General features: G+C 41.0%; 2 protein-coding genes across 2 annotated transcripts; one reads left to right on the top strand and one right to left on the bottom strand.

Moving 5' to 3' along the window:
• Nucleotides 1-5,319: 5,319 nt before the first annotated feature.
• FEM1B (fem-1 homolog B) lies at nt 5,320-27,919 on the bottom strand. Its single transcript, XM_080651087.1, has 2 exons — nt 27,010-27,919; nt 5,320-11,347 (listed from the first exon to the last, which is right to left on the bottom strand). Exons 1-2 carry the CDS (start codon nt 27,255-27,257, stop codon nt 9,712-9,714), a joined length of 1,884 nt encoding a protein of 627 aa, XP_080507213.1. The 5' UTR covers nt 27,258-27,919; the 3' UTR covers nt 5,320-9,711.
• On the top strand, nt 15,188-16,090 carry LOC308243709 (U2 small nuclear ribonucleoprotein B''-like). The gene is given in 2 exon segments (XM_080659429.1): nt 15,188-15,386; nt 15,390-16,090. Coding segments are annotated over 2 exon segments (675 nt in total). The 5' UTR covers nt 15,188-15,215; the 3' UTR covers nt 15,894-16,090.
• Nucleotides 27,920-27,934: the final 15 nt, after the last annotated feature.

Raw genomic sequence — 27,934 nt, forward strand, 5'->3', positions numbered from 1 at the left:
TCAAGACTAATCCCAGGTTCTAACCCTGCCTGAAAAGGGCTTCGTGAAGGAGCAAAAGAAATGTATGGAGATAGCTTTTTCTCAAATGGTAAAACCAAAGTCAGAAGGAAACATTTTAAAATCATATTTCATTTGAGCCATTATCCCCATGAATGAAGTAACCTTGAAGGAGAATCGATGAACCCACACTTTAAGCACCAAGTCCTGTCAAAAATCAACTGAGAGAATACTTTTTTGGACCCTTACTTTTAGAGACTGGAATTCTAATTTTTTTTTCTTTAATTTCCATGTACAACCACACTGCAGGCCAAACAAAATGTATTGCAGGTCAGATGCAGCCAGAAGTCACTGAATTGCAACCTCTGGACTCTCAGAGGCAGCCTATTCCCAGAACTCCAGGCCTTCCATGCCTCCCCCAGCCCTACACCAACAACAACTGATAAGATTAAAAGAATGGGAGGCTTGCATCTTTAAGCCCTTTGTATTGTCTTTCTCTTTTTCTTACCAATTTCCCTTTCCCAATTTATTTGCTCTGGGTATAAACGTCTAAGACTGGCGTAAGAGTGCCTAGAAGGGCAAGCAGAGAAGATGCATCTTATATTGTGCAGAGCCTCGTGCTAGAGCAATTTCTCAGGCCTGGCTGCATATGAGAATCACCTGGGAGCTTTAAAAGCTACCTATGCAAAGGCCCAGCCCAGGGATTCAGATTTAATTGGTTGGGAGAGGGCGCAAGGCATCATTTTTTGCTTCAAAGTTCCCCTGGTGCTGACAGATGAGGTCAGCAGGCAAGTGAACATATAGGCTAGAAAACATACAAGGGGTTAACATGCACAGGTGACCTTTCATGATGAGTAATGGGAATTGTGTTATTATCATAATGTTGTTCAAATTAACTCAGCTCCAGCCTGCAGTTTGAAAGACTTTCTCATTCCAGCTAGTCTCCAGAGTGGGATTTGCTGCAGATTTTTGCTATTGTCTGGGAGAGGAGATGAACAGCAGTTTTGATATGTAGTGGCCAGCAACCCAAAGTGCAACCTCAAATCAACATTAAAATTCATACTGTGCCCTAACAGGTTTGGCTCAGTGGATAGAGCGTCGGCCTGCGGACTGAAAGGTCCCAGGTTCAATTCCGGTCAAGGGTATGTACCTTGGTTGCGGGCACATCCCCAGTAGGAGGTGTGCAGGAGGCAGCTGATCAATGTTTCTCTCTCTCATCGATGTTTCTAACTCTCTATCCCTCTCCCTTCCTCTCTGTAAAAAATCAATAAAACATTTTTTAAAAAATTCATATTGTGGTTCACAGATGGATGTTATTAGCAATGTTCTATCTGGTAGAATAATAATTGATGATGGAGCTAAGGGCTGAACTCAAGTGTTAACATGAAATGTAACTCACTTAAAAATGGTTCAGTATTGTTCACTATTTTAAAAGCATTAGACCCATCCTAGACAATACTCTAAACCAGCTGCTTTGACTTCCAGGTGGCCACATGATACTTAAGCAAGTCTGCAACAAGCAAGTGCGCAGGGGAAAAACGTGCCTGGGCAAGGTCTGACTCTTGTAAACCAAATTACCAACAGAAGATGGTTTTGTAATTTGGCCCATGGATTGTGGGGATTTTTTAAGTTCTAGGCCCACTGTCTGGTAGAGGAGAAAGGCCTCCAACAAGAAGTTATGAAATGAGATGGGCAAGGTGTCCTGGGTGGTTTCACTGTTGACTCTGACATGGTGAGAGCCCATGTGGAAGGGCAGCCCCTCAGAGAAGACACAGAAACTGAGGGGCAAATCGTGGGTAGACTCAAGGGTCCTCAGGCCCTTGTGCCTTCAAGTGTTCTTCAGGGAAATGGACATCAATTGTGGTGTCAGTTCCGGCCAGCTGAGAGCTGGGAAGGAGAAATCCAGGGATAAGTGCTGTTTCTCTCTGGCATTAGATGGTGTAGGCATGCAAGCTCAGAGGGCAATTTGTGCCTCTTAAAGTAGATTATGTATCCAGAGCTGAGCTTCTCAAAGTGGGGTCCCAGAGCCACCTCAATCGGAACCACAGACTAAGTTCCACCCAGACCTCCCAAATCCGATTTCTATGATGTAATTTCAAGCCCATTAAAACTTATAGAGAACCAGCAACCTAGAGCCACAAAATTCTGTTATTCTCTAATCGTCAATGTCAGTTTCTTAAACAGGGCAGCCTTTCCTGGGGCCAATCTTGGTGGCAGCTACAGGCAAAACCCCCAGCAAAACATCCTCCCTCCCTCCTCCCTCCCTCTCCCCTCCCCTCCCCTCCGCATGGACCACCTTCCAGTGCAAACAGTGGAGCTTCTGGGTTTTCCTTTTGTTAAGGAAGGTGGTATTTCTTTACAGGGCAGGCATCAGGTGGAAAGGGCAAAGTGCTAACTTGAATACAACAGAGGGGGAGTAACCACCCAGGCAAATGTGGGCGAGCTCCTGGGAAGTGAGGAACTCCTTTCCTAAAGGTCTTTAAAACACAAGTTGCTACCTCCATCAGTACTCAAGAGCTTTTAGTGTCAATACGCTCCCAGAAGGAGACACTAGACTTGAGTCGGTACCAATGCTTCAAGCCCCAAGATGCCAAGCAGCCTATAATAGAAACAGCTGGCTTACTCATGCTGCTTTTCTGGCATAATGACTCACTGCAACCACACCTCACCCCAAACAAGAAGAGGCCAGGTCTCACCACCACCAGATGTGCCTTGGGTGACTTAACACTGCCATTAGTGGTGAATGATCCCATTTTCAATCAATAATACATTGGCCTTTGTTTTTATCTTTAGCTAATGTCATGTCAGCCCTTTATTCAGCACTACTTCTTAACAAAAATCCCCCAAATTACCCTTACATTAGTACTAACATCAACCAGACTCTCCTCTGTTTTTGTGTCACTGTCTATTCCATTAGCTCTGACATCACACTAAAATAAAGCAGGACTGTATATTCCAAAACAGAAAGTGGAACAGAACAAACCTTTGAAGGTTTAGGGTTAAGGGTGTTAGAAGCCTGGTACCTGAGCTCTGAAACTTTTCAATGTGATATAGGCTAAAACATACTTAGCAAACTCATGAGGCTTACAGTAGGGTAGGAGCAGAAAAATGTTTGTTTTAAAAAGGATGGAATACCATTCCTTAATGGACTCACCCTCTCTTATCAGTTTTTCAAGTTCTTTGTTCTTATCTCCCTGGTACTACATAAAAAAACAAGCAGCAACTCAGATGATGTTTTCTGAAATGTTTTAGAAGATGGCCCAAGCCAGGATAAAAAAGTAACATCATAAAATTTTACTTGGGAAATTAAAATTAATTGAAGAAAAATAGAAAATCAGATTTCAAATAGGGACATCTAGCTGGATAAGCTTACCAAGGGCAGGAACCATCTTTCTTATTTGTGTATGCACATCCCTGGTATAATGCCTGATACATAGCAGGGGCTTAATAAGTGCTAATTTTCAAGTTTGTTCCCACTTGTTGAGGCAGGAGCAAACCCCAGTCCTGATCTTGGAATGGACTAAGCACACCAAATTTACAAAGCATGGGCAGATTAGAAAACACAATTTATCTAACCTTGCCAACAAGCTTTATGAACCACCTAAAAGGAGGAGGAGGGAAAGAGGAGGAGGAGGGAAAAGGAAGAGGAGGGAAAGAGGAGGAGGAGAGAAAGAGGAGGAGGAGGGAGAGAAGTAGGAGGGAAAAGCCAGTAAAGACCGAGAAGAAAACATGGTTAAAAAAAGATTTATGAACTTGGAATGGAGCCACCTTACAACAAGCAAATTACAAAAGACAAATTTGGCTACATAAAAATGTAAACTTCTGCTATAAAAACTACTATATTTAAAGTAAAACAAAGTATAAACTGTGACATCTGACAGAAAATTTCCTTAAACTTTCAAAAAAAGTTTAACAAGAAAAAGACCACAACCCAAAAGCAAACAAAAGCAGTATACAGATCAGTAAATACATGAAAAGGTCAGCCTTACTCATAATAAAGGGACACAAATCAAAACCATGAAATACTATTTTTCATCAATCATCTTGACAAAAACTAAATGATTAGGTAATATCTGGTGTCAATAAAGGTGTAGGCAGATAGAAGGCAATTTGGTAACTTCTAACAAGATTTCATATACTCAGTAACTAAACCAGAAACTCCAGTGCTAGAAATGAATTTGTTGTATGAATAGAATGTATTAGGATGTTCACTGAAGCATTATTTGGAATATAAATAATTTGAAAACCTGAAAGTTCAACAATTAAGTCTGATTAAATAAACTGTAGGTCCACCCATAGAAGTAATTGCTATTAAGTTTTGTTTTTTAAATCTATACTTACCAAAATAAAATAAAAAAAATGTCTAAGACAGCCGTGGGCAAACTATGGCCCGCGGGCCGGATCCGGCCCGTTCGGCTTTTCTATCCGGCCCGCGGAGCCGAAAGAGCAGAGGGTTCTCTTGCTCTCCCCTCCACTCCTTTACTTTGAATTTATATTAGTTCACACAAATACTCCATGCTTTTGTTCCGGCCCTCCGGTCCAGTTTAAGAACCCATTGTGGCCCTCGAGTCAAAAAGTTTGCCCACCCCGGTAAGATATAGCTGAAAAAGACAAGATACAGCCCAAGCCGGTTTTGCTCAGTGGATAGAGTGTCGGCCTGCAGACTTACGGGTCCCAGGTTTGATTCTGGTCAAGGGCACATGCCTGGGTTGCAGGCCCGATCCCCAGTGGGGGGATGGTGGGCATGCAGGAGGCAGCCGATCAATGATTCTCTCATCACTGATGTTTCTCTCTCTCCCTCTCCCTTCCACTCTGGTCAATAAAAATAAAAAATAAAAAGACAAGATGCAGAATAGGATAAAATCCATGTGTATTTTTTTAAATGAAAAGAAAAATAAATACACATATGCACAGAAAAGTTCTGAGAAGCTACTCAAAAAACCAGTTATGGTGATTACCTTTGAAGAGTTCAAATGGGAGGCAGAGAGACATGGGAAGGGAATTTTCTTGTTTTAACTATTTAAATTGTCTTTACTATATGAAGTTTTCCCCCATACATATGTATAACTGGCAACCTGAATTCAACTAAAGAGCAGCTCAACTAAGGCACACTGATAATAAAGACACAAACTTCAAGGTAGTTTTGGGCTTTTTTTCAAACATTTACTGAACACAAACACCACTGTTTTCTTTTTACACAGCAATTTTGTTTCAAATTAGCTGAGCTATTAGGACTATAAATTGCCATGAAATTAAAAATGATTCTACATGTCAAACTCAAATAGAAAATGTCATGCAATATATAAACCACTACTAGACCTCTTGTGCAGTCAGCAAGTTTACTAAGTTTATTAAAGTCACGTAAATGGTTTGACAAAAGTGCACAATAGAATAACATCACTGGTTTTTTATAAATCACAGTGAATTACTAGAATACAACCATTTAGTTCCTCTACATGGAGGATTGCAGGATGGGATGAATATTATAAAAATGGGAACTTTCAACACATAAAGCCAGTCAGATTTTACTCCCCAACTATGTACCTCTGAAAAAATTGATTAGCAAAGCTGAGGTTTTTTTTCCCTCATGTTTTCTCCTCTACCAATTACTATGCAACAATAAAAAAAGCCATGCACAAATTTCACAACACCTGATTAAAAACATACAAAACCTTGTTCACTTCATCACTTGGCAAAGCTTGCATCTTCGTTCCTTCATTGTTCTGATTGGGCCGTTCATCACGTGACTCACCCCTAAATGAAAAGCTGTTAATAGTTTAGCAATACTCACCCTGAACACACATCAAGATACACTCCCCATAACCACCAAGTCAATGTGTCCCTTCCCTACACATTAATACAAATGAACACACCACAAACCTAGGACTAGAGACCACATTTACTTTACAGTTTTAAAAAGTAATATATCTATCACCACTATCAGTGTAGTATTTATTTCAGATCCCATATTTGTGGGTGGGGATGCTATACAACCCAGCCCATCTGGAGATGTGAGCAAATCTGCCAGACATGTATGAGAAAGCCCTGCAATGTGCCATACATAGTTAGGAGCTTCCTACTTTCCAGAGAGGATGTCCAGAGTAGAGCTGTGCATTTTCATAGTATGATACACAGCTTAAAATCTTATGAACTAGCAACTTGTCAGAGAGCAAAAGACAGAGTTTGGATTTCTTTAACCCATTTTTATGTTACAGTATTGTTAGTGAGGAAAAACAGAATAATCATGTGTACATTGGTACATCTGACTAGCCTGAAAAGGAATATTTACGACTTTTACAGAAAATCTACCATAAAAACAAGTCGTTATACTTTTATCCATCTACTCACTAGTTTAGTCACCGGCTGCTTCTAAAACCAGCAAACTGTAATCCAAGGTCAAGCAACTCATTCCTCACCCAAATGCTCTACCTGAATAATCCAAAATGGTCTTATTCATCAAGGAGCTGCCTCAACTGCAGTGAGAGAGTGTTGTTCCCTTGGGATTTCAATTTTCAACAACACTTGCCAAATGCAGTTATTTAGGGATCCACTGCCCCCAAATCATCTTTTACTTCACACAGTGCTATCACACCTAAGTTTCTCATGATTACCACTTACTAATCAACAATTAGTATCATGAAATAAAACCCTTCCCAGAAATAAGCAAGACCAAAGCTTGCTTTTGAATTTGTTTGAAGTTCTCACAGCAAAGAACCTTACAGTAGTGGGACTGTGCAACCAAAGTAAACTGAAAAAAAAAAAAAGATGTTGTAACAGAATTCTGTCAAAAATGTCCCCCGTCTTTATCAATTGAGGGGATGAATTTGCTGCCCGTCTCTTGAGTTAGTTACCTAACCTCAAAAACTCAGTTTTACCAACTCTACTAAAAGCACCTAGCAAGTTTCACATGGTTTGCCCAGGCCTCTAGGTCAACCAAATTTATATGACAGTTATGAGCAAGACAAAGAAGTTTTGATTGAATTTGTAATGCTACCAAGGAAGACTTACAATCCAAAGCTTAATCCTACCAATAAGAAACATAAAATGTCAAAAGTGGCTGGAAAATGGAGACAGTCTAGAGTTCTCAGAGAGCTGAGATACAGAACTATCACCTTTCTTACCTATTTATTTTCCTTAAAAAAAAAAATCAAAAACAAATAAACTTAAGTTTGGGAAGGGTTTGGCTAAACATATTTTAAATTCTACCAAAAACAAATAAAAAACAGGCATGTAGATCACGTTTCAAGAATGGTTTTATACAGGTGTTTCACAAAACATATCTGATTTTACAAGACAGAATCAGGTCCTTAGCAATGTAGTACACATGTACTTCTATACTATAGTAAAAAAAAAATCTCAGTTACCATCAGCAGAGTTCATAGTTTATTCCACTGTCTTCAAATTTTCTCCAACTTTGTCAGCATTTCAATCAGCAGTTTTACTTTCTCCAGCATTCAGTCCTCCCTTCTCAAAAACAGCATCATTAAATTCTGATGTCTAAATATGTACACATAACCATTATCTTCATTTTACAAATAAGCAATATCTAAAAGAGTGCTGGTCCTGGGTAGCCAAAGGGATGAAATGATTTTTAAAACATGCAACATTATCTGATATTTGAATTTTTGTTGTTTAAAATCATATACATTAATAATGAAACCAAATGAATACCATGTATCACAGCCATGCCTCAGACTGTCAATAAGCAGGCCTTGAAGTCTGAAAAACGCAGGATCTGATCTGAGCTGTAGAGAGGTGTGATTCACTCACCTTGAGGATGGGCATTTTCTCTTTCAGTCCATTAAAGTTGCCAAGAGCAAGGTACAGTATTTCCTTGACTCACACCAGGGGGATCAAGGCCAGTAATTTTCAAATTAGGGTTCATTCAAATACCTCCCTTTAAACCAATCTTCCTTGTAAAAACTCAGGTTAGAAAAACAGAAATATATTACCATGACAGAATTAACCATCAAAACATTACTAACTGAAGCAAGAAGACACACGAAGTACTAGTATAACTACAGTAGCTGTAAAAGTATCTTGCATTCTTGGGGGAAAAGCTCTTAAAGTTCCCCCTTTCCATTCCCTCCCACCCTTCAAAGTATTTCATTTTGTGGGGTATCTTTTTTATTTAAGGCCCTAGGTGCTGATTTTGGCTTGGTCATTATGTTTTATACTGATCCAACTGCAACCTTTCTCTTATACTTCACAATGCAATTTCCATACATAAAATGTTAATTGAAACCTTATAGGTTTTAAGTTTATATCTGATGTTGCTACATCATTATAATGCTTTTCATGAAAGAAACAAAAAAGCTGTAGGTCTTCACTTACAGTACCATGCACTATGAATAGCTAAGGCATTCATTTGGCACTAGAGAGAAAAATACAGATATAGCTAATTTTACTTTATCATTTTTAACATCAATAAAAATAGGTGTGTATGCTTTGCTTGAATTTCTGTGATGCTTAAAAGATAATCACAGAACAATCTTTTAGTCTTACACTTAAAATGTTGCCATTAAAGCAAAACAAAACAAAAAAAAACATAAAAACCTCTGTACAACCTGTCGGAATAAGTGACATTTTGTGGTTGAAAAATGTGCAGCTCTCAAACAGAACTATCTTTCAAAGTGGCATTGCAAATTCTTTTCATCATCAAAAATATTTAATCTCCTGTATCACACTAGTGATTTTTTCCTACTTCTTATCACAGACTAAAGTGGAAAAAAAAATTAAAAATATCCTGGTTCCTTTCATCTGTCATACACACCTTAATAGGGAGGCACAGATAATGCCTGCTAGAAAAGTAGTTTCCAAATTTAAAAATTACCACACAGGAGGAAAGAAAGAAAAGAAATAGAATGTGTAACTATATGTGACAATTTGTTTCATAAGAAAACACAGCATTCATAATTTTTACATGTTTGTGAGCTGAGTCAAATGCAGACTGCTGCAATTTAGATAAACTACAATAAAACAGAGACTTCAAAGAATTTTAGAATTCGAAGCCTAAAGGCAAATAGTCCATCAATATTTTCTGAAAAGTCACTTTAAGATTATTACTACTTGGTATATACCACCCAGCATAATGCAATAATTTCAATTGATTTAACTTTATAAATTTATAACTATTATTAAGTAAGCATATTTTTCAGATTAATCTGCAGTTATATTTTTTAAATCCTCCTGATGTTATAATGTGCTGTATCACTCCACATAATTAATGGAAGAGTGAAAACTACCTACAGCAGTTTGGCATGTGCAAAACACCTGGGTATCCCATTACTTTTAAGGTTCACTTTTAGTTGTTTTTCTTCATGAAATCCTTAAAACTGCTACAAGAATAACATGCTAACAAAGGCTTAACAGAAATACTTTTGTAGACAATTTTTTTTCAAACATTATCAACTTCAAATTAGAAATGGTCTCTGTTACATAAACAAAACATTTTATATTCATTCCTTAAAAAAAAAAAAAGAAAGTAGTTAAGTGACCAATATTCAAACACCTTAGATTAGTTACACCTAAACAATGTGGCTTTGTTTAAAGTGTATTTGAAATCAATTACCATATGAGGCAAGAAGACTAAATACAGAAGGAAGGATGGGTAGGGAGAAAGAAATAGAATTTATGAACACATAATTCTATTGTCTGTGATTAAAGTTCTTTACTTTTTAGCACCACATTAAACAATTTTACATATCCAGTCACTTAATGATATCCAACAAATTCTTCAAGAGTTCTGGGGATCTGGTCTTGGTAGTTAATGTCATTAGCCCGAACTGCTCGGGCAGCCAGGCACTTGAGACTCATCTTCATTTGAGTTTTAAGTAGTATTTCAGATACCCCAGTTGTACTTTTGTCTAGCGGAGTCTTATTCTGTTTATTTGTCATGTCAGTGTGAGCGCCAGCTTCAACTAGGCTAATGATGATAGAGTGCAAGGTCAAAAAATCACTGATGGGCCTGTTGTATTGAACGATAATATGAAGGGCACTGTTCCCTTCGTTGTCCACAGCATTCACCTCAGCACCACAATCTAGCAGAAGCTTGGTAACAAGTGCATTTGGAAAGCTGCAAACATCGTTGGTATGGAAATCATCAACTGGGGTATTCGAATTGACAGCTAGATGCAGCAAGGTGAAACCTTCCCGAGTTCTGGGATCAAGGTGAATCAGGTTATAGATCTGCTTGTTAATTTTGCACTGATCTTCTTCACTGCACTGTGTTTTGGTGGAGATGCACACTAAATACAGAAAGGTGTAGAGATTACATTCATAATTGTCCATAGCACTGTGGACATCAGCATCTGAAATATTTCTTACTCTGTTCATACTTTGTTCTATTTCCAAAACACTGCATCTCAAAACGCATTCTATATCTGGCGCTTTCACAGTTTCATTCAAATGTATCATCTGTGAGAAAACTTGAGCAAATCGAAGAAGATCCTTGTGCGTATTCCTGTTACCTTTCTGTCTGAGGTGCAGGGCATGAAGCCACAACTTGATACACTGTTCGAATTCCATATTATCTGCATAGACAGCTCCCCTATAAATGATGGGATGAGAAACATCAATATTGTCAGCACCTAAAATCCGTTCCCGAACTATAAGGCCTTCCATATGAAGAGCATCTCTGTCTTGTCGGATGGATTCCAGTTCCTGAGGATTTCTACACTCAGTTCTGTTCCCGTAAGCATGGATTGGTGGGAGAACCTCTTTCTCAAGAATGTTATCACCATCTTGAAATCTTTCCAACATGGCTAAATATAAATAGTGGTATGTCTTCATGATGTCATAGTTCTCACGGTCATTTGCAAAGGAGGCACCCAAGAGTTCCAAAGCTTCAATCCGACTTCTTCGGTCACAATCAGCGTGAGAGAGCAACAGTTCAACGACATCAGCTTTACAGCTTTCAGCAGCCACTTTTAATGGTGTCATCCCATGGCCATTCACTACTATAGCAGCACGCCATTTTATCAGCTCTTTCACAATATCTATGTGGCCAGCTTCAGCTGCAAAGTGCAATGCTGTGGCTCCACAATGTGCTTTAGCATTGGGATCAGCACGCTGTTCTAAAAGGTATCTGACCACATCAGTGTGTCCCTTATATGCCGCAATCATTAGGCAGGTGTTGTCATACTTGTTGGCAATACTGATGTTGGCATTATTTTCAACCAAGTATTTCACAATGTCCAGTCTGCCATCAAAGCAAGCTGCCCGCAGAGGGGTCGAGTTAGTTACTGTAGTATGGTTCACGTTGGCTCCATGACTGACTAGAAGTTTAACAACTTCAAAATGTCCTGCTCCTGCTGCACACCACAGTGCAGTGGCACCATCAATGACATACCTATTATTAATGAAAACAACAACAGTCAGAAAATGGAGGACACATAAATTTAAAGATAAATTTAAAGAATGGACTCATCTATACCAGCCGTGGGCAAACTAGGGCCCGCGGGCCGGATCCGACCCGTTCGGCTGTTCTATCCAGCCCGCGGAGCCAAAAGAGCGGAGGGTTCTCTTGCTCTCCCCTCCGCTCCTTTACTTTGAATTTATATTAGTTCACACAAACACTCCATCCATGCTTTTGTTCCGGCCCTCCGGTCCAGTTTAAGAACCCATTGTGGCCCTCGAGTCAAAAAGTTTGCCCACCCCTGATCTATACTGACCAAAACTTCAATCTACAGAATATTAAAAAAAACATTATTTTTGGTGAAAATAAAACCAGGTAATTTAAGTAAAGCACTATGCATAGAATCTGTAACTAGTATGAGCTCAATAAATGTGAGCTATTAGTTTACTACTAAAGCATATACACTTTTCAAAACATCAACTTTCTACTAGCAAAAGTAAATATATTTCAGATAGAGGAAATGAATGGAGATATATAACTTCTTTACTACCACACTGATACACTAGCTCTTTTATATATATACTAGAGGCCCAGTGCACGATATTCGTGCACGGGGTGGGGGGGTGTCCCTCAGCCCAACCTGCACCCTCTCCAATCTGGGACCCCAATCCTACCGGGATTGGGCCTAAACAGGCATTCGGACATCCCTCTCACAATCCAGGAGTGATGGCTCCCAACTGCTTGCCTGCCTGCCTTCCTGATTGCCCCTAACCACTTCTGCCTGCCAGCCTGATCACCCCCTAACCACTCCCCTGCCAGTCTGATTGCCCCTAACTGCTCCCCTGCCAGCCTGATTGCCCCTAACTGCCCTCCACTGCAGGCCTGGTCACCCCTAACTGCCCTCCCCTGCAGGCCTGGTCACCCCTAACTGCCCTTCCCTGTAGGCCTGGGTTCCCCCAACTTCCCTCCTCTGCTGGCCTGGTTGTCCCCAACTTCCCTCCTCTGCAGGCTTGATCACCCCCAACTGCCTTCCCTTGCAGGCCTGGTCCCTCCCAACTGCCCTCCCCTGCTGGCCATCTTGTGATGGCCATCTTGTGTCCACATGGGGGCAGGATCTTTGACCACATAGGGGCAGCCGTCTTGTGTGTTGGAGTGATGGTCAATTTGCTTATTACTCTTTTATTAGATAGAATAGAGGCCTGGTGACCAAGCCTGCAGGGGAGTGCAGTTAGGGGATAGAGGGCCAGCTGGTTTGCCCTGAAGGGTGTCCCGGATCAGGGTAGAGGTTCCCTTGGGGCGTGGGGCAGCCTGGGTGAGGGGCCTGTGGTGGTTTGCAGGCCGGCCACGCCCCCCGGTGACCCAAGCAGAGGCCCTGGTATCTGGGATTTATTTATCTTCTATAATTGAAACTTTGTAGCCTTGAGTGGAGGCCTGGGCTGGCCAGGGTGTGCGGAAAGCTTGGCTTCCTCCATCGCCGGGGAAACCCAAGCCTCTTGCTCGCTCCATGGCCGCATCCATCTTTGTTGGGTTAATTTGCATACTCTCCCCTGATTGGCTGGTGGGCGTGGCTTTGTGGGTGTATCAGAGTGATGGTTAATTTGCATATTACTCTTTTATTAGATAGGAGATAGATATATATATATATATATATATGTATATATATATATATATATATATATATATATATATATATTTATTTAATTAGGGCAAAAGGTTAAGCCATCTCTGTGGTTAAGCCGCGCGCTTTTTCCCCCTCTGGAGCTCTAGGCTGCTTAAATCCCTCTTGAATCGCGCCTTCCAAACCCGGCGGCCTCAGCTACATGCTGGGGTAAATCCTGATAACACTAGCTCTTAAAAGCAGGGCCATGTGCATGTTCCTCCTTCCCAGTAACCCCCAGATACCAGCTTCTCTCCGTAAGTCAGTAAGAAAGCCACCCAATCTCTAAGGTTATACTGTGTTATAAACTGCTTTAGAGAGAAAAGTATTTAAGCAGATAACTTTTCCCTAAGATTATCTAAGCTAACCAAATAGTATACATACTCTAATACAGCAAAGAGAAACAATTACTGCTCCCACAACAAAATGGATGGATCACATAAACATGATGCTGAGCAAAGCAGTCAATAGAACATAGTACATACTATATTATTACATTTACATATCTATCTGTAGTATCATTAGTCCAGATACTGGTTACATTTAGGAAGAGGAAGTGAATGACAGGAAGCACAAAGGGAACTTTGTAAATAAGTACTTTTATGTATCTGTCTCTCTTATGTTATATTCCAATTTAAAAGTTTAAAAAATATATACTAGTATGTATAGCCCTGGCCAATGTGGCTTAGTTGGTTGCGTGTCCTCTCGTGCATCGAAATGTTGACGGTTTGATTCCCAGCCAGGGCACATGCCTGAGTTGCCAGCTCAATCCCCAGTAAGGGCCATGCAGGAGGCAGCTGATTTTACGCTCTACCTTCCTCTCTCTCTAAAAATCAATAACAACTATTTAAAAATTGTGTGTGTGTGTGTGTGTGTGTGTGGGCGCGCACGCACATATTGTGCCTCTATGTGTGTTCCTCAACTAAGCCACTGGGGAAAAAATACTAACAGCAGGAAACAACTAGTATTTTTCAAAAACCAAGTCGGCATCTTCCCTGACCTTCAATTTATGATTGGACGGTGTGGCTTCACAGTCACCACTTAATTACTGAGTGTTTAATATGTGCCAGATTCATTACTTATATAAAATTAACTTGCTAGGGCCCAGCCAGCATGGCTCAGTGGTTGAGTGTTGACCTATGACCCAGGAGGTCATGGTTTGATTCTCAGTCACACCATAAGCCCGGGGTGCGGGCTTGATCCCCAGTGTGGGGTACACAAGAAGCAGCCAATCAATGATTCTCTCTCATCATTGATGTTTCTATCTCTTCTCCCTCTCCCTTCCTCTCTGAAATCAATAAAAATATATTTAATAAATAAATAAATAAAATTAGCTTGCTAGGAAGCCAATCTTTCCCACTTTTTCATTTCAATTTTTTTCCAACTTTTCATCCTATTACTATCAACCCTAAAAGTAGATATTTGCTGGAGATAGTTAAATCTACTGTGCTACAATCACTAAATATACCTATTTGAAAGTTAAAGAAAAAGGTCAATCAAAAGCAATATTCACCAGAGCAATTAATTACCGAACACCTAACTGCTGAGTTTCTCACCATACAACCTTATAACACAGCTCAAACTATACCTCCCATGAAGTAAGAGTACAATCCTCCTGGTATAATATAAATGTCATAGATTAACCCCAATTAACAACACCCAAAAAACAACACTATTATTTCTGCTGAATATAAAAAACCCACGGATAATTCAAAAGCAATAACTTTTCAAATAATGACACAAAACGTTTATAAGCAAAGCATCCTCATGGGGTTACCTATGAGGAAGGATGTAGGACTGACTGAGAAGAGGCTTAAAGCTACTGAAAATATCCAATATCATGATCTAGATAGTAGCTACATGGGTAGATAGGAAAAAAACTCACCTAACTGCACACTTAAGATCTGTGCATTTTAAATCTTGAGATAAATTTTGAGATAAATCTCAAAAAAATTTAGAAGCCCTCTCAAACTTACTATTTTTTAAGTGCCACTTATTTTTTAAACTAAAGAATGAATAAGAAAATAAGACATTACATACATATGTTTTAGTGGTTTCTAACTGTACTTCTGCAAACAATTTAATTAAAATTCATTTATTACATTTTTATTGTCATGGTTAACACAAACTTCAAAAAAATTTTCTTTCACTGTCAAAAAAAAATTACCAGTGTTCTCAGGCTGTTTGGACGGTTTAACCCAAAAGATGGATATCAGACCAAACCATACAATTTATATCAACAATATGAATGACAAAATTAAAAAAGAAGAATTGAAGAGATCCCTGTATGCCCTGTTTTCTCAGTTTGGCCATGTTGTAGATATTGTAGCTTTAAAGACCATGAAAATGAGGGGGCAAGCTTTTGTTATATTTAAATAATTGGGCTCATCCACAAATGCCTTGAGACAGTTACAAGGATTTCCATTTTATGGTAAACCAATGCGAATCCAGTATGCAAAAACAGATTCAGATATAATATCTAAAATGCGTGGCACCTTTGCTGACAAAGAAAAGAAAAAAGAAAAGAAGAAAACCAAAACTGTGGAACAGACAGCGCTGACTGCTAATAAGAAGCCTGGTCTGGGAGCACCAAATTCAGTTAACACCCAAGGAAATGCAACGCCAAATCCTCAGGTCCCTGATTACCCTCCAAACTATATTTTATTCCTTAATAATTTACCAGAAGAGACTAATGAGATGATGTTATCCATGCTGTTTAATGAGTTCCCTGGTTTCAAGGAAGTACGTTTGGTACCTGGGAGGCATGACATTGCATTTGTTGAATTTGAAAATGATGGACAGGCTGGAGCTGCCAGGGATGCTTTACAAGGATTTAAGATCACACCATCTCATGCCATGAAGATCACCTATGCCAAGAAATAACATTTGGGAGACTTGTCTTTAAAGGACTTGGTGTTATTTATAGTGTTTGTTTTCATAACAATTGGTCAGGCCATTTTAATAGTTGGGGCTGGAGGAAATGCAGTAAAATTTTTGTGTAGGTTTTTAAAAATTTACCTACTAGTGAACTATGAAATGTGAAGGCCTTAATTTTGTACAATAAAGTTTTATACATAATACTTCAAAAAAAAAAATTACCAGACACCAGAAAATATCTAGTAATAAATCTAATGAAAAAAATGTGTAAGACCTCTACATTGAAAACTACAAAACATTCAGGATAAATTAAAGACCTAAATAAATGGAGAAATAGTCCATGTTCATGGTTTAGAAGACTCAAAAGTGCTAAGATATCAATTCTCCCTCAAAATGATCTATAGATTTGATGCAAACAAAATCTTAGCAAATGCATCCACATGTGTGTAGAAATTGAGAAGCCAATTCTACAATAAATATACAAAGGACCTAGAACAACCAAGATAATCTTAAAAGAAAAATAAAGTTGAAAGACAAACTATAGTAATTAAGATAATGTGTCACTATTACAAGGATAGACCAAACAAACAAAAACTCCAAATGCTCAAGGTATGACAAATGCTCAAGCGAAATTCATTATGACAAATGCTCAAGTGAAATTCAGGTACAAAGTATGGTCTTTTTAACAAATGGTGCTGGAAGCAACTAGATGCCTGTATGAGGGGAAAAATTAACCTTGACTCTTATCTCATACCATACACAAAAATGAGAAGTAACATCCTATCTAATAAAAGAGTAATATGCAAATTAACCATCACTCTGCTACACCCACCAGCCACGCCCACCAGCCAATCAGGAGCGAGTAAGCAAATTAACCCAACCAAGATGGCTGCGGCCAGAGAGAGCAGAAGGGAGGCTTGGTTTTCCCCATGATGGAGGAAGCCAAGCTTTCCGCACACCTTGGCCAGCCCAGGCCTGCACTCCAGGCTACAAAGTTTCAATTATAGAAGATAAATAAAGCCCAACAGAAATGGCCGCAGCCACAGAGCTGGAGAGAGCAGGAGGCTAGGGTTTCCCCCAGTGATGGAGGAAGCCAAGCTTCTGAAGCCCTGGCCTGCCTTGGCCTCCGCTTAAGGCTACAAAGTTTCAATTATAGAAGATACATAAATCCCAACAGAAATGGCTGCTGCCACCGAGCGAGCAAGAGGCTTAGCTCTGCTCAAGGCTACGAAGTTTCAATTGTAGAAGATAAATAAATCCCAGATACCAGGGCCTCCACTTGGGTCGCCAGGGGGCGTGGCCAGCCTGCAAACCACCACAGGCCCCTCGCCCAGGCCGCCCCACGCCCCAAGGGAACCCCCACCCTGATCCGGGACACCCTTCAGGGCAAACCAGCTGGCCCCCACCCATGCACCAGGCCTCTATCCTATCTAATAAAAGAGTTATATGCAGACTGACCATCACTCCAACACACAAGATGGCTGCCCCCATGTGGTCAAAGATCCTGCCCCCATGTGGACACAAGATGGCCAGCAGGGGAGGGCAGTTGGGAGGGACCAGGCCTGCAAGGGAGGGTAGTTGGGGGCGATCAAGCCTGCAGGGGAGGGCAGTTAGGGATGACCAGGCCAGAAGAGGAGGGAAGTTGAGGGTGACCAGGCCTGCAGGGAAGGGCAGTTGGGGGGGACCCAGGCCTGCAGGAAAGAGCAGTTGGGGGGGACCAGGCCTGCAGGGGAGGGCAGTTAGGGGCAAACAGGCTGGCAGGAGCAGTTAGGCATCAATCAGGCTGGCAGGGGAGTGGTTAGGGGGTGATCAGGCTGGCAGGCAGAAGTGGTTAGGGTCAATCAGGAAGGCAGGCAGGCAAGCAGTTGGGAGCCAGCAGTCCTGGATTGTGAGAGGGATGTCCAACTGCCCATTTAGGCCCAATCCCATCAGGATCAGGCCTAAACGGGCAGTCGGACATCCCTCAAGGGGTCCCAGATTGGAGAGGGTGCAGGCTGGGCTGAGGGACACCGCCCCTTCTCTGTGCACGAATTTCGTGCACCGGGCCTCTAATTGACCTATAATATGAAAAGCAAAACAATAAAAGTTTCTTTAAAAAAATATATTATCGTCATTACCTCAGGGTAAATGACAAATTCTTAAACAGAATGAAAACATAGCGAATAACCAGTCCTGGCCAGGTAAGTCAGTTGATTAAGCATGTCTTGATATAGCAAAGTTGTGGGTTTGAACTCTGATCAGGGCAAATACAAGAATCAACCAATCTATACTAATAAAAGTGTAATATGCTAATTAGACTGGGTTGACCGGCCATCTTCTGGACGTCAGACTTCCTTCTGAACAAAGCCATCGTGGCAGGGGCGAGGCAGAGGCGGTTAGGGGCAATCAGGCCAGCGCGGGGGGACAAGCAGTTAGGGGGCGTTCAGGCCAGCAGGGGAGAGCAGTTAGGGGGCGATCAGGCTGGCAGGGAAGCGGTTAGGGGGCAATCGGGCAGGCAGGCAGAGGCGGTTAGGGGTGATCAAGCAGGCAGACAGGCAGGTGAGCGGTTAGGAGCGAGCGATCCCAGATTGTGAGAGGGATGTCCAACTGCCGGTTTAGGCCCGATCCCGCAATCAGGCCTAACCCGGCAGTCGGACATCCCCCGAGGGGTCTCAGATTGGAGAGGGTGCAAGCCAGGCTGAGGGACACTACCCCATGCATGAATTTCATGCACCGGGCCTCTCGTGAATGCATAAAAAAATAGACAACAAATCAATGTTTCTCACTAGCTCTCCTTCCCTCTCTCTAAAATCAATTTAATGAAATAAAAATTTTAAAAATAGCAATAACCATAAAAAATTTTTTTATTAATTAGACTACATTAAAATTAAAAGCTTCTCATCAAAAGGCATTGTAAAGAAAGAAAACAGGCAATCCACTCACTGGGAGAAGGCATGTGTATTAGATGTATTTGACAACTCAATAAGAAAAAGCAAGCAACCCCAATAAAAAATGGGTGAAAATGCCCTGGCTGATTTGGGTGAGAGCATCGGCCCTCAGACCAAAGGGTTGGGGTTTGATTCCCGATCAAGGGCACATAGCTCGGTTGCAGATTCGATCCCCAGCCCTGGTTGGGATGTGTGCAGAAGGCAACCAGTTGATGTGTCTCTCTCACATCAATGTTTCTCTCTCACATCGATGTTTCTTTCTCTCTCCCTCTCCCTTCCTACTCCCTTCCATTCTCTCTCTAAAGATCAATGAAAAAAATATCCGTGGGTAAGGATTTAAAAAAAAGATGGGTGAAAAGATTAAACAAGTATATTTTACAAAAGATACTCAAATAACTACAAACATGACAAGATGTTCAAGATAATTACTCACTAGGGGAATGCAAATTAAAACCAGGAGTTACCAACATACACACGCACTAGAATAGCTAAAATTAATAAGAACTGACATGACATACTAAGTGTTGGCCAGGGTGTGGAGCAATACAAACTCTCATTGCTGGTGAAAATTGCTGGTAGAAATGTAATTTGGTTAAACCACTTTGGGAAAACGGGCAATAACTATTAAAGTTAAACATATATCCATCTTATGACCCAACAATTCCATAGCTGGTATATACTAAAAAGAAAAGAATGCAAATGTCCACCAGAAAACCTATACAAAAGTTTTCAAAGCAGCTTTATTCATAACAGTCAAACATTGGAAATAACCAAAATATCCATCAACAGGATAAATAAGCTGCCATATATTTATACAATGGAATATTACAAAGCATTAAATAAGCAAACTACTTATACATGCAACTACATGATAAATCTCATAGACCTTGTTAAGCAAAAAAGAAAAAAGCTATACAGAAAAGAGTATACTGTTATTATTTTATTTATAGGAAATTCAAATATAGGCAAAACTAATCTATGGTGATAAAAGGCAGAATAATCATTACTTGTGGGATGGGAAAGGAGAGGAATTGACTGAGAAAAGACACAAGGGAAACTTTTAGAATGATAAAAATGTTCTACATATTGAGCTAGAAGATGATTACACATAGGTAAACATATTAAAATCTTATCACATTGTACACTTAAGAGTTATGCACCTTACTAGATGTTATACCTTAACTAAAAATAGGCATAATTATAACAAAAAGAGAGGCACAAATCATTTTAAAGAATAACAGTTTAAATGAACACCAATAGCTAATACTTTCAATGTGCCAAGCACTGTATTAAGTGCTTAATAAATCTCATTTATTTCTCACAATAACCTCCTCTTTATTACCCTATGAGGTAGATACTATTAATATGCCCATTTTACAGACATGTAACTAAAAAGTTTATGAGGTTAAAAATAAAAGTACTTTGGAAACTATAAAATGCATCAACTGTAAGAAATCATAACCCATGACATTTATTTCAATTTTTTCAACCTGATTATTTATATAATCTACCCTAAAATTAACACACAATTAATATATAGTTACATCTACATAGTTGCAATATTTTCTTGCACTCTTTAAAAGTATAAAATTATTGTCCTGGTCAGTGTGGCTCAGCTGTTTGGAGCATCATCCCATACACCAAAAAGTCACAGGTTCGATTCCCAGTCAAGAGTGTGTGCAGGAGGCAGCCAATGCATGTTTCTCTCTCACATCAGTGTTTCTTTTTCTCTCTCCCTCTCCCTTCCTCTCTCTCTAAAATCAATAAAAACATATCCTCAGGTGAGAATTTTTTTTTAATTTTAAGTGTAAAATTATTATGCCAGGAACATGAACCTAAAAGACCAAAAACTTAAGAAATGTTACATTAAAATGGGCATTCACATACATTATCTGTAACTCTGGAAATAACAGTACAAGATAAATATGACCCCATTTTAAAGCTTAAAAAGAGAAAAAAAATGATTAAAATATTTTTCTGCCCTCAAATTTCAAGAATGATGTAAGAGAAAAAATTAAATTATAAGTATATACTTCACTTGGTTTTTGCAATAGTTTAATACTTTTCCTGGTATAGCCTAATAATTTCCATTTTTCTATATTTTTTGTGGCAAGCTAGCTCAAAAAAAATTTCCATTACCTATTTTCACTGAGGCAATTACAATTCCTTAAATAGTTTATCACCAAAACAAATTTACTGCAATCTATAATAATAAAAGCACAATATGCAAATTGACCAAACGGCTATCCAGAAGGATGTCTGGACGAAGCCGGGGCTACAGCCCTGGAATCAAGGCAGACAACGCGGCTGCAAGGGACTGAGTGAGGGATCGAGGTAGCCGCCATAGCTGTGAAGGCCTACTCTTGCATGAATTTTGTGCCTTGGGCCTCTGGTATATTATAAAATGACTAGTCCTCCAGAAACATTAGCTGTAGTAAAATTTTAATTTCTACATATAAACAAAACTATTAAAGATATTAAAAAGAATTATAATCCTAACATCTATAACATTCCTTCTTCCATCAAATTCAGCTAAAATTATAAGCATACACTGCCTCAAACAAAATACTAAACACATTTATAACAGAAAATAAAAATATAATAAAATTAATGCAATATTTACTTAGTGCCTATAGAAGCACTCTATAAAACCATGACCTTTCTAAACTCAGTCCAAAACTGCAATGCAACTTTCTATTATTTCATATTAAAAAAATCAAGAAACTATAATCTGATATTCACTTTTTTACACAAAATGTATACATGAGATGATGGAAACAGTTCACAATAAAAGATAACATTTCTATTCACAAAATTAAGCTTAAGATTTTCTGGTTCAATTTGAAATAAAAAATGTCTGGTTCAAGCATTTGAAATGGAAATAAAAACTCATGCCCTAACCAGTTTGGCTCAGTGGATAGAGCATCGGCCTGTGGACTCAAGGGTCCCAGGTTCGATTCCAGTCAAGGGCATGTACCTTGGTTGCGGGCACATACCCAGTAGGGAGTGTGCAGGAGGCAGCTGATCGATGTTTCTCTCTCATTGATGTTTCTAACTCTCTATCCATCTCCCTCCTCTCTGTAAAAAATCAATAAAATATATTTTAAAAAAAAGAAATAAAAACTCATTAAATGTAAAAAATCAGCACTTTATTCTAACCAAAGTCCTTAAAATCATTTATTAGATCAAACATAGCTCCTGGAAATATATACTGTCAATCACTTCTTAATGAAGTCAAATGATGTGACTCTCATGCCTTTCCTCTACCTGGACATTCATTAAAAATAGTAGTAGTAGTGCTGTCTTTTTTCTTTTTTTTTTTTTTTTTTTTTTTTTTTTTTTTTGTCATTCATCTCATTTAGTTTCTTCTCTTAGGATATCTTATTCCTCACTCCTTTGATATTTTTTTTTTTAATCCTCACCTGAGGATATTTTTCCATTGATTTTTAGAGAGTGAAAGGGAGAGGGAGAGGGAGAGACGGAGAGAAACATCGATGTGAGAGAAACACATCATTTGGTTGCCTCCCGCATGCCCCTCCCTCCCCACCACCACCACCAGGGCCAAGAGCCTGCAACCGAGGTACGTGCCCTTGACCGGAATCGAACTTGGGACCCTTTGGTCCTCAGGCTGATAGATGCTCTATCCACTGAGCCAAACTGGCTAGGGCAGTAGCACTGTCTTTAAAAGTAAAAGCACTCAACAAAAAGCCTCAGAATTCCCAGAGGTCCTGTTCTCCTTCTCATCTATGTCAGCAAACCTCTCCTAGTTATAGGGTTCCTACAAATTCTGGCACAGAGCAGTCAGGCCCTGAGCACTCAAGCCAACACAACATTGTGTGATCATATGACACCTAGCCTTTGTTCTGTTTCCATTTCTGTAACATTCTTAACATCTTCCCATTCTCCAACTAAAAGTTCTTTCATTCCCACTCATGTAACTTTTCTTCTTATCCACTCATCTATGTCCATTTTATCCTTCACATAGTAAGCCATAAGTAAAACTATTTCAAATGTTACTCCCAAATATATGAACAAGGACTCAAGTATCATCATGGAACTTAATCTAGGAGGGTAATCCCTTCCCTGTTGAAGTTCTATGATGAATCTACTTTTGTTTCCTAAGGTATTATAGAAGTTTTTAGACAGAACATAGACCTTTTCTTTACATTTTAAATGTTATTTTATTCTCTCACTCTCTCTCTCTTTCTCTCTCCCCCCCCCCCTCTCTCTCTCTCTCTCTCTCACACACACACACACACACACACACACACACACACACACACACACACAACATACCATGTCAAGCCCATAATTATACTGATACTGTTGCTTAGGATAAAGCTAAGAAGTGAGACTGTGTTTTGTTTTGTTTTTAATATTAGGCAAATAACAGAAGAGGTGGTAAACAATTTGGCAAAAAAATTATGAAGACGATACATAAGTAACTAAAAGTTGGGAAACACCATTTGTTCCACCTGGCCATGGGTCTCAAATGTCAATGGACTATAAAGATAGGGGTTTGGCTTAATCCCTTCACCTTTTTCACTCAAACCCCAAAACACACCCCCCCCCACCCCGCCACACACACACACACACACACACATAGCTGTAACTCTGTTACTTGTCTCTGAGTCTGTTTCTATTTTGTTTGTTAGTTTATTTTGTTCATTAGATTCCACACATAAGTGAAATCATATGGTACTTGTCTTTTTCTGAAAGGCTTATTTCACTTAGCATAATACTCTCCAGGTCCATCCATGTTGTCACAAAGGGTAAGATTTCCTTTTTCATGGCCGAGTAGTATTTCATTATATAAATGTACCACTGGCGAAAAAAGTGAAGGGATTATGAAAAGAAAAAACACTTCATAGACACAGGCAACGGTATGGTAATTACCACAGGGAAATGGGATAGGGGCAGACAGAAGAGGGTAAAGAGGAGATAAATGGAGATGGAAGGAGACTTGATTTGAGGTGGTGACCACTCAACAATATACAGATGATGTATTATAGAATTGTACACCTGAAACCAATACAATTTTATTAACCAACTAGAGGCCCAGTGCACGAAATTCATGCACGGGGTGGGGATGGGAGGAGTCCTCAGCCCGACCTGCACCCTCTCCATCCAGGAGCCCTCAGGGAATGTCCTACTGACGGCTTAGGCCCGCTCCCCATGTTTCTCTGCTCTCTGCAGGGCCTGCTTGCTCCACACCACGGCGATGGGCAAGTAGGCCCTGCTGGGTGCTGCCTGCGGGCCGTGCTTGCCTGCTGGGCTCACATTGCTGGGGCGACGCCACCAGTGTCCTACCCCGGCCACTATGGGCGCCTCCATCTTTGTCGCAGAATGACAGTTAATTTGCATATTACTCTTTTATTAGATAGGCTGTCACACTAATAAATTCAATTAAAAAATAAAATAGGGCCCTGGCTGGTTTGGCTCGGTGGATAGAGCGTCAGCCTGCAGACTAAGGGGTCCCAGGTTCGATTCCAGTCAAGGGCACATTACTGGGTTGCGGGCTCAATCCCCAGTGGGGGGCATGCAGGAGGCAACCAATCAATGATTTCCTCTCATCACTGATGTTTCTATCTCTCTCTCCCTCTTCCTTGCTCTCTTGAGATCAATAAAAATATATTTAAAAATAAAAAAATAAATAGGCAAAAATAAATAAAAATGGGAGTCTGACTAAGTACCTCAAAAGCCAGCCCCTAAGGGATGAGTGAGCTTCATACTGTGAACACATCAGGCTAACATTTTCACAATGTCTGGAATGAGCACAAAGGGAAATCATCACATTTACTATAACACTCGCTTTATCTACTTCTGAAATGCTACAATGACTAGGATAAACTGCACAATAGTCTCAGAGTCCTGTGAGTGGGCAGAAAAGTGGCCATAAACTTCAATTCTCCTTTGTTAATTAGTCAAAAGTAGGAGCTTTACATTTTTTTCTGAATTTTCCACAAAATGTGGCACAGGGCTAGGTCCACCATAGGCATTTAATAAATAAAATAAATACTAAACTATTTTATCATAGCCATTAATAAATTCATAACTATAATAATCCATAAACAAAAAAGCTTCAAGAAGGCACAGAGGAAATCATGAATGATAGAAATGTTTGTGACTTGAGTCTCACCAGTCTGATTCTTGATACTTTTCACAAGGATCATCAAAATCTGGCCTCCACCCCTCTTGTCTCCCACAATCTCAGTCTTAATTTTCCTGGCTTGAATCCCTTCCTGCAACTGCACTAAAACACTTGTCACTGCAAATACATTATGCTGCTGACCCTCTTCTTCACTTCCTACAATCCTTTTAAGACTCAGCTCAAGTATCACCTGGCTATGAAGCCTTCCCTGATTCCCCCAAAGCTGAGCACTTCCTCTTCCTGTGCGCTTCAGTAGTCCAAAAGATTTCTAAATGGCATAGCATCTGCAATTACTCATTGATATATCTAACTCTCCCCCTCCTACTAGACTGTCTTCCTCCACAGTGGGAACAGTATGGTAATCATCTCTGCCTACCCAATTAATACCACAGAGCCTGCCACACAGTAGGTGTTCAGTAAATGTTTGCTCACTGAACCCCTTAATTTCACAGGCCAGTGCAGATTACTGGGCAAGGTAAGCCACAAAATAGGCTCAATTTCTAATCATTTCAAGGTCTTTTAATTGCCATCTCAAAATAATTTTCTCTTTGATGGTTAAGAAAGACAGTGGTAAAAGCAAAGCTTTTCCAAATGCTTTAGAAAACTATGTTTCTCCCCACTATTCTTCCCTCATCCAAATAGGCCTTAGCAAGCTCATTAGCAGCACTGTTCCCAAGGACTGTTTTGGCAGAGATTCTTATCTCAGTGGATGCATGTGCCTATACAACTGGAATGGTGCAGGAAGTTCAGGGGTCTATCTGCTTCACTCCTCTGGATATAGGAAAGGCTTTGGGAATGCAGGGAGCTACAGAAGCCAGTACTGGAAAGCAAACATGAATCAGGGTGCCATCTTTGGTTAACATGAAAAAAAATCATTTCCTTAATGTCTAGAGAGGTAGTAGCAGAGATTAACCACCACGCATGGGCTATCATTTCATTAAAAAGTAATACTCTAAAATATCTTCCTCTCATCTAAAACAGAAGATAAGGCCTCTAAAAAAGAGTCAATCAAAATTCAACAATGCCCTAGTTATCTTCAAGAAGTGATTTTTTTAAATCATGTTTTAACCAAGCAGTTTTCAATCACCAAAACTAGAAATACGTTATCTTTATGCTTGGACTACACCTACCTCAAAAGAAATATTAAAACAGCTTAAGTTCTGGCACAAGTCAACAAAAACAAATGCAATCAATGAAGCAAAATCCTTATGCAGTTGTAATCTGTAAAACACTTTCTAATCACCCAGCACAGAAAAGAGAATAATGTCAAACCTTACAATTCTGTGTTCAACATTAGCATAACCCCCAAAATGTACAATTAAACCCAAAGGGCAAGTTTTAACTTTGACAATATGAATTTTTGAACTCCCCACCACGAAAAACAGTAAATTATAAAGCTTCCCCACAATATCACCAGATAACATGTAATCTAACTATGGCATCATCTCCTACACCCAGTTCAGTGCCATTTTTACAGCCAATATATCTACCCCCTGCAATGTGGAATGTCATTCATGTCTGGGGATGTCTGACTGCGTGACCAATCCCTCAGGAAGTGGTGCTGCTGCTGGCTCTAGGGGCTTGTTTTGACACTAAGGCCCCAGCAAAGCCACTGAGGGATTCACAGGCCCACTAACTTGAAGGGGTAAAAACTGGTTGGCCAAATAACTCATCAGAGGTCTTCAATGTTAACTGCTGACCTCGGTTACAACCTCTGTACTGATAAAGGCAAAACCTGAAAAGGCAGCCACCTCCTTCATACTGCTTGCTCACAGACTATCTAGAGAAGAATAAACTATTAGACATCAAAACAGAGGGTGTGGCTATTTACCTACAGAGGAAATAAGATGTTGGGGCCGATGAGGATGAGTAGCAAAACATGGAATGGAGTATTAACCCCGGAAGATGAAGTGGGCATGAATGGGGCAGAAGGAGGTACAAAAAGGGACAAGTGATACCACCATGAAAAGAGTAGGGGAGGGGGGGGGACCGAGAATCGGTCGGTCCGCGCGCCTAGAGGAGGCTGGAGTTGGGAAGTACCTACCCGTCGAAGCGGACGGTGCCAGTCTGCTGAGTCTGCACCCGGTAATGTTCTAACAGCAAGCGCACCACCTTGGCGTGGCCATTGCGGGCTGCGATGATAAGGGGCGTAGAGCGCTGCCCTCCTTGCTGGCTGACATAGCCTAGCAGATAGCGGATGTCGCTTTCAGACCGGTTGAGAAGCAAGGCGGCTAGGGTCAGCACCTTGCCCTCGCTGGCCGCCTTGTATACATAGCCAGCCAGGCCCTCCATGGCCGCCGCCAACTCCAACACCCGTTTGGTCGCCACCGCTGCTGTTGCCTTGCGCCCCCGGAGGCCGCGTTCGCCAGCGCTACAAACCTGGGCCCTCACAGCCCATTCAACAGGGCGCCGTCGCCGCCGCCGCGCCCAGGCAGCAGCGCGGCCCGGGGAGGGCGGAGAGGCAGAGGTGGCGGGCGGCCGCGGGGGGCACGTCCGCGACCGGCCCCGGCAGGGAGGAGGGCGGTCAGGGCCGCCCCCAAGGCTCCTGGCGCGGGCCCTGGGCCGAGGTGATCTCCATAGCGGCCGTCGCACCAGGCCTCAGACTGGACCCCTCCTTCCTGCGGCCTGCGACAAGCGCGTGTCCGAACTACGGGTCGCCGGTGAGGTCCCAAGAGGACCGCGCGCGCCCTGTTAGGCGAAGGATGGGCGCGTCTCACTGTACCCGGTCCGCCGGGCCTAAGGCCTGAAACTGCCTCCGCCTCTGTTCTCCGACCTCACCAGCAGAAGGAAACGCGCGGGCCCTCGCCCACCGCAGCTCAGAAGTGCCAGAAGCTGTCGATGGCTTCGGAGCTCCACGCCTGAGGGCCCCCGGAGCGATGCAGAACGCGCCCGCGGCAGCAGCCCCGACCTGCGGGCGGAAAGGAAGGCGAGCCTCTGCAGACTGGGCCGGGAGGGGGGAGGGTGCGAGC

Source organism: Plecotus auritus (genome assembly GCF_963455305.1).
Source record: "Plecotus auritus genome assembly, chromosome: 1".
Taxonomy (NCBI): domain Eukaryota; kingdom Metazoa; phylum Chordata; class Mammalia; order Chiroptera; family Vespertilionidae; genus Plecotus; species Plecotus auritus.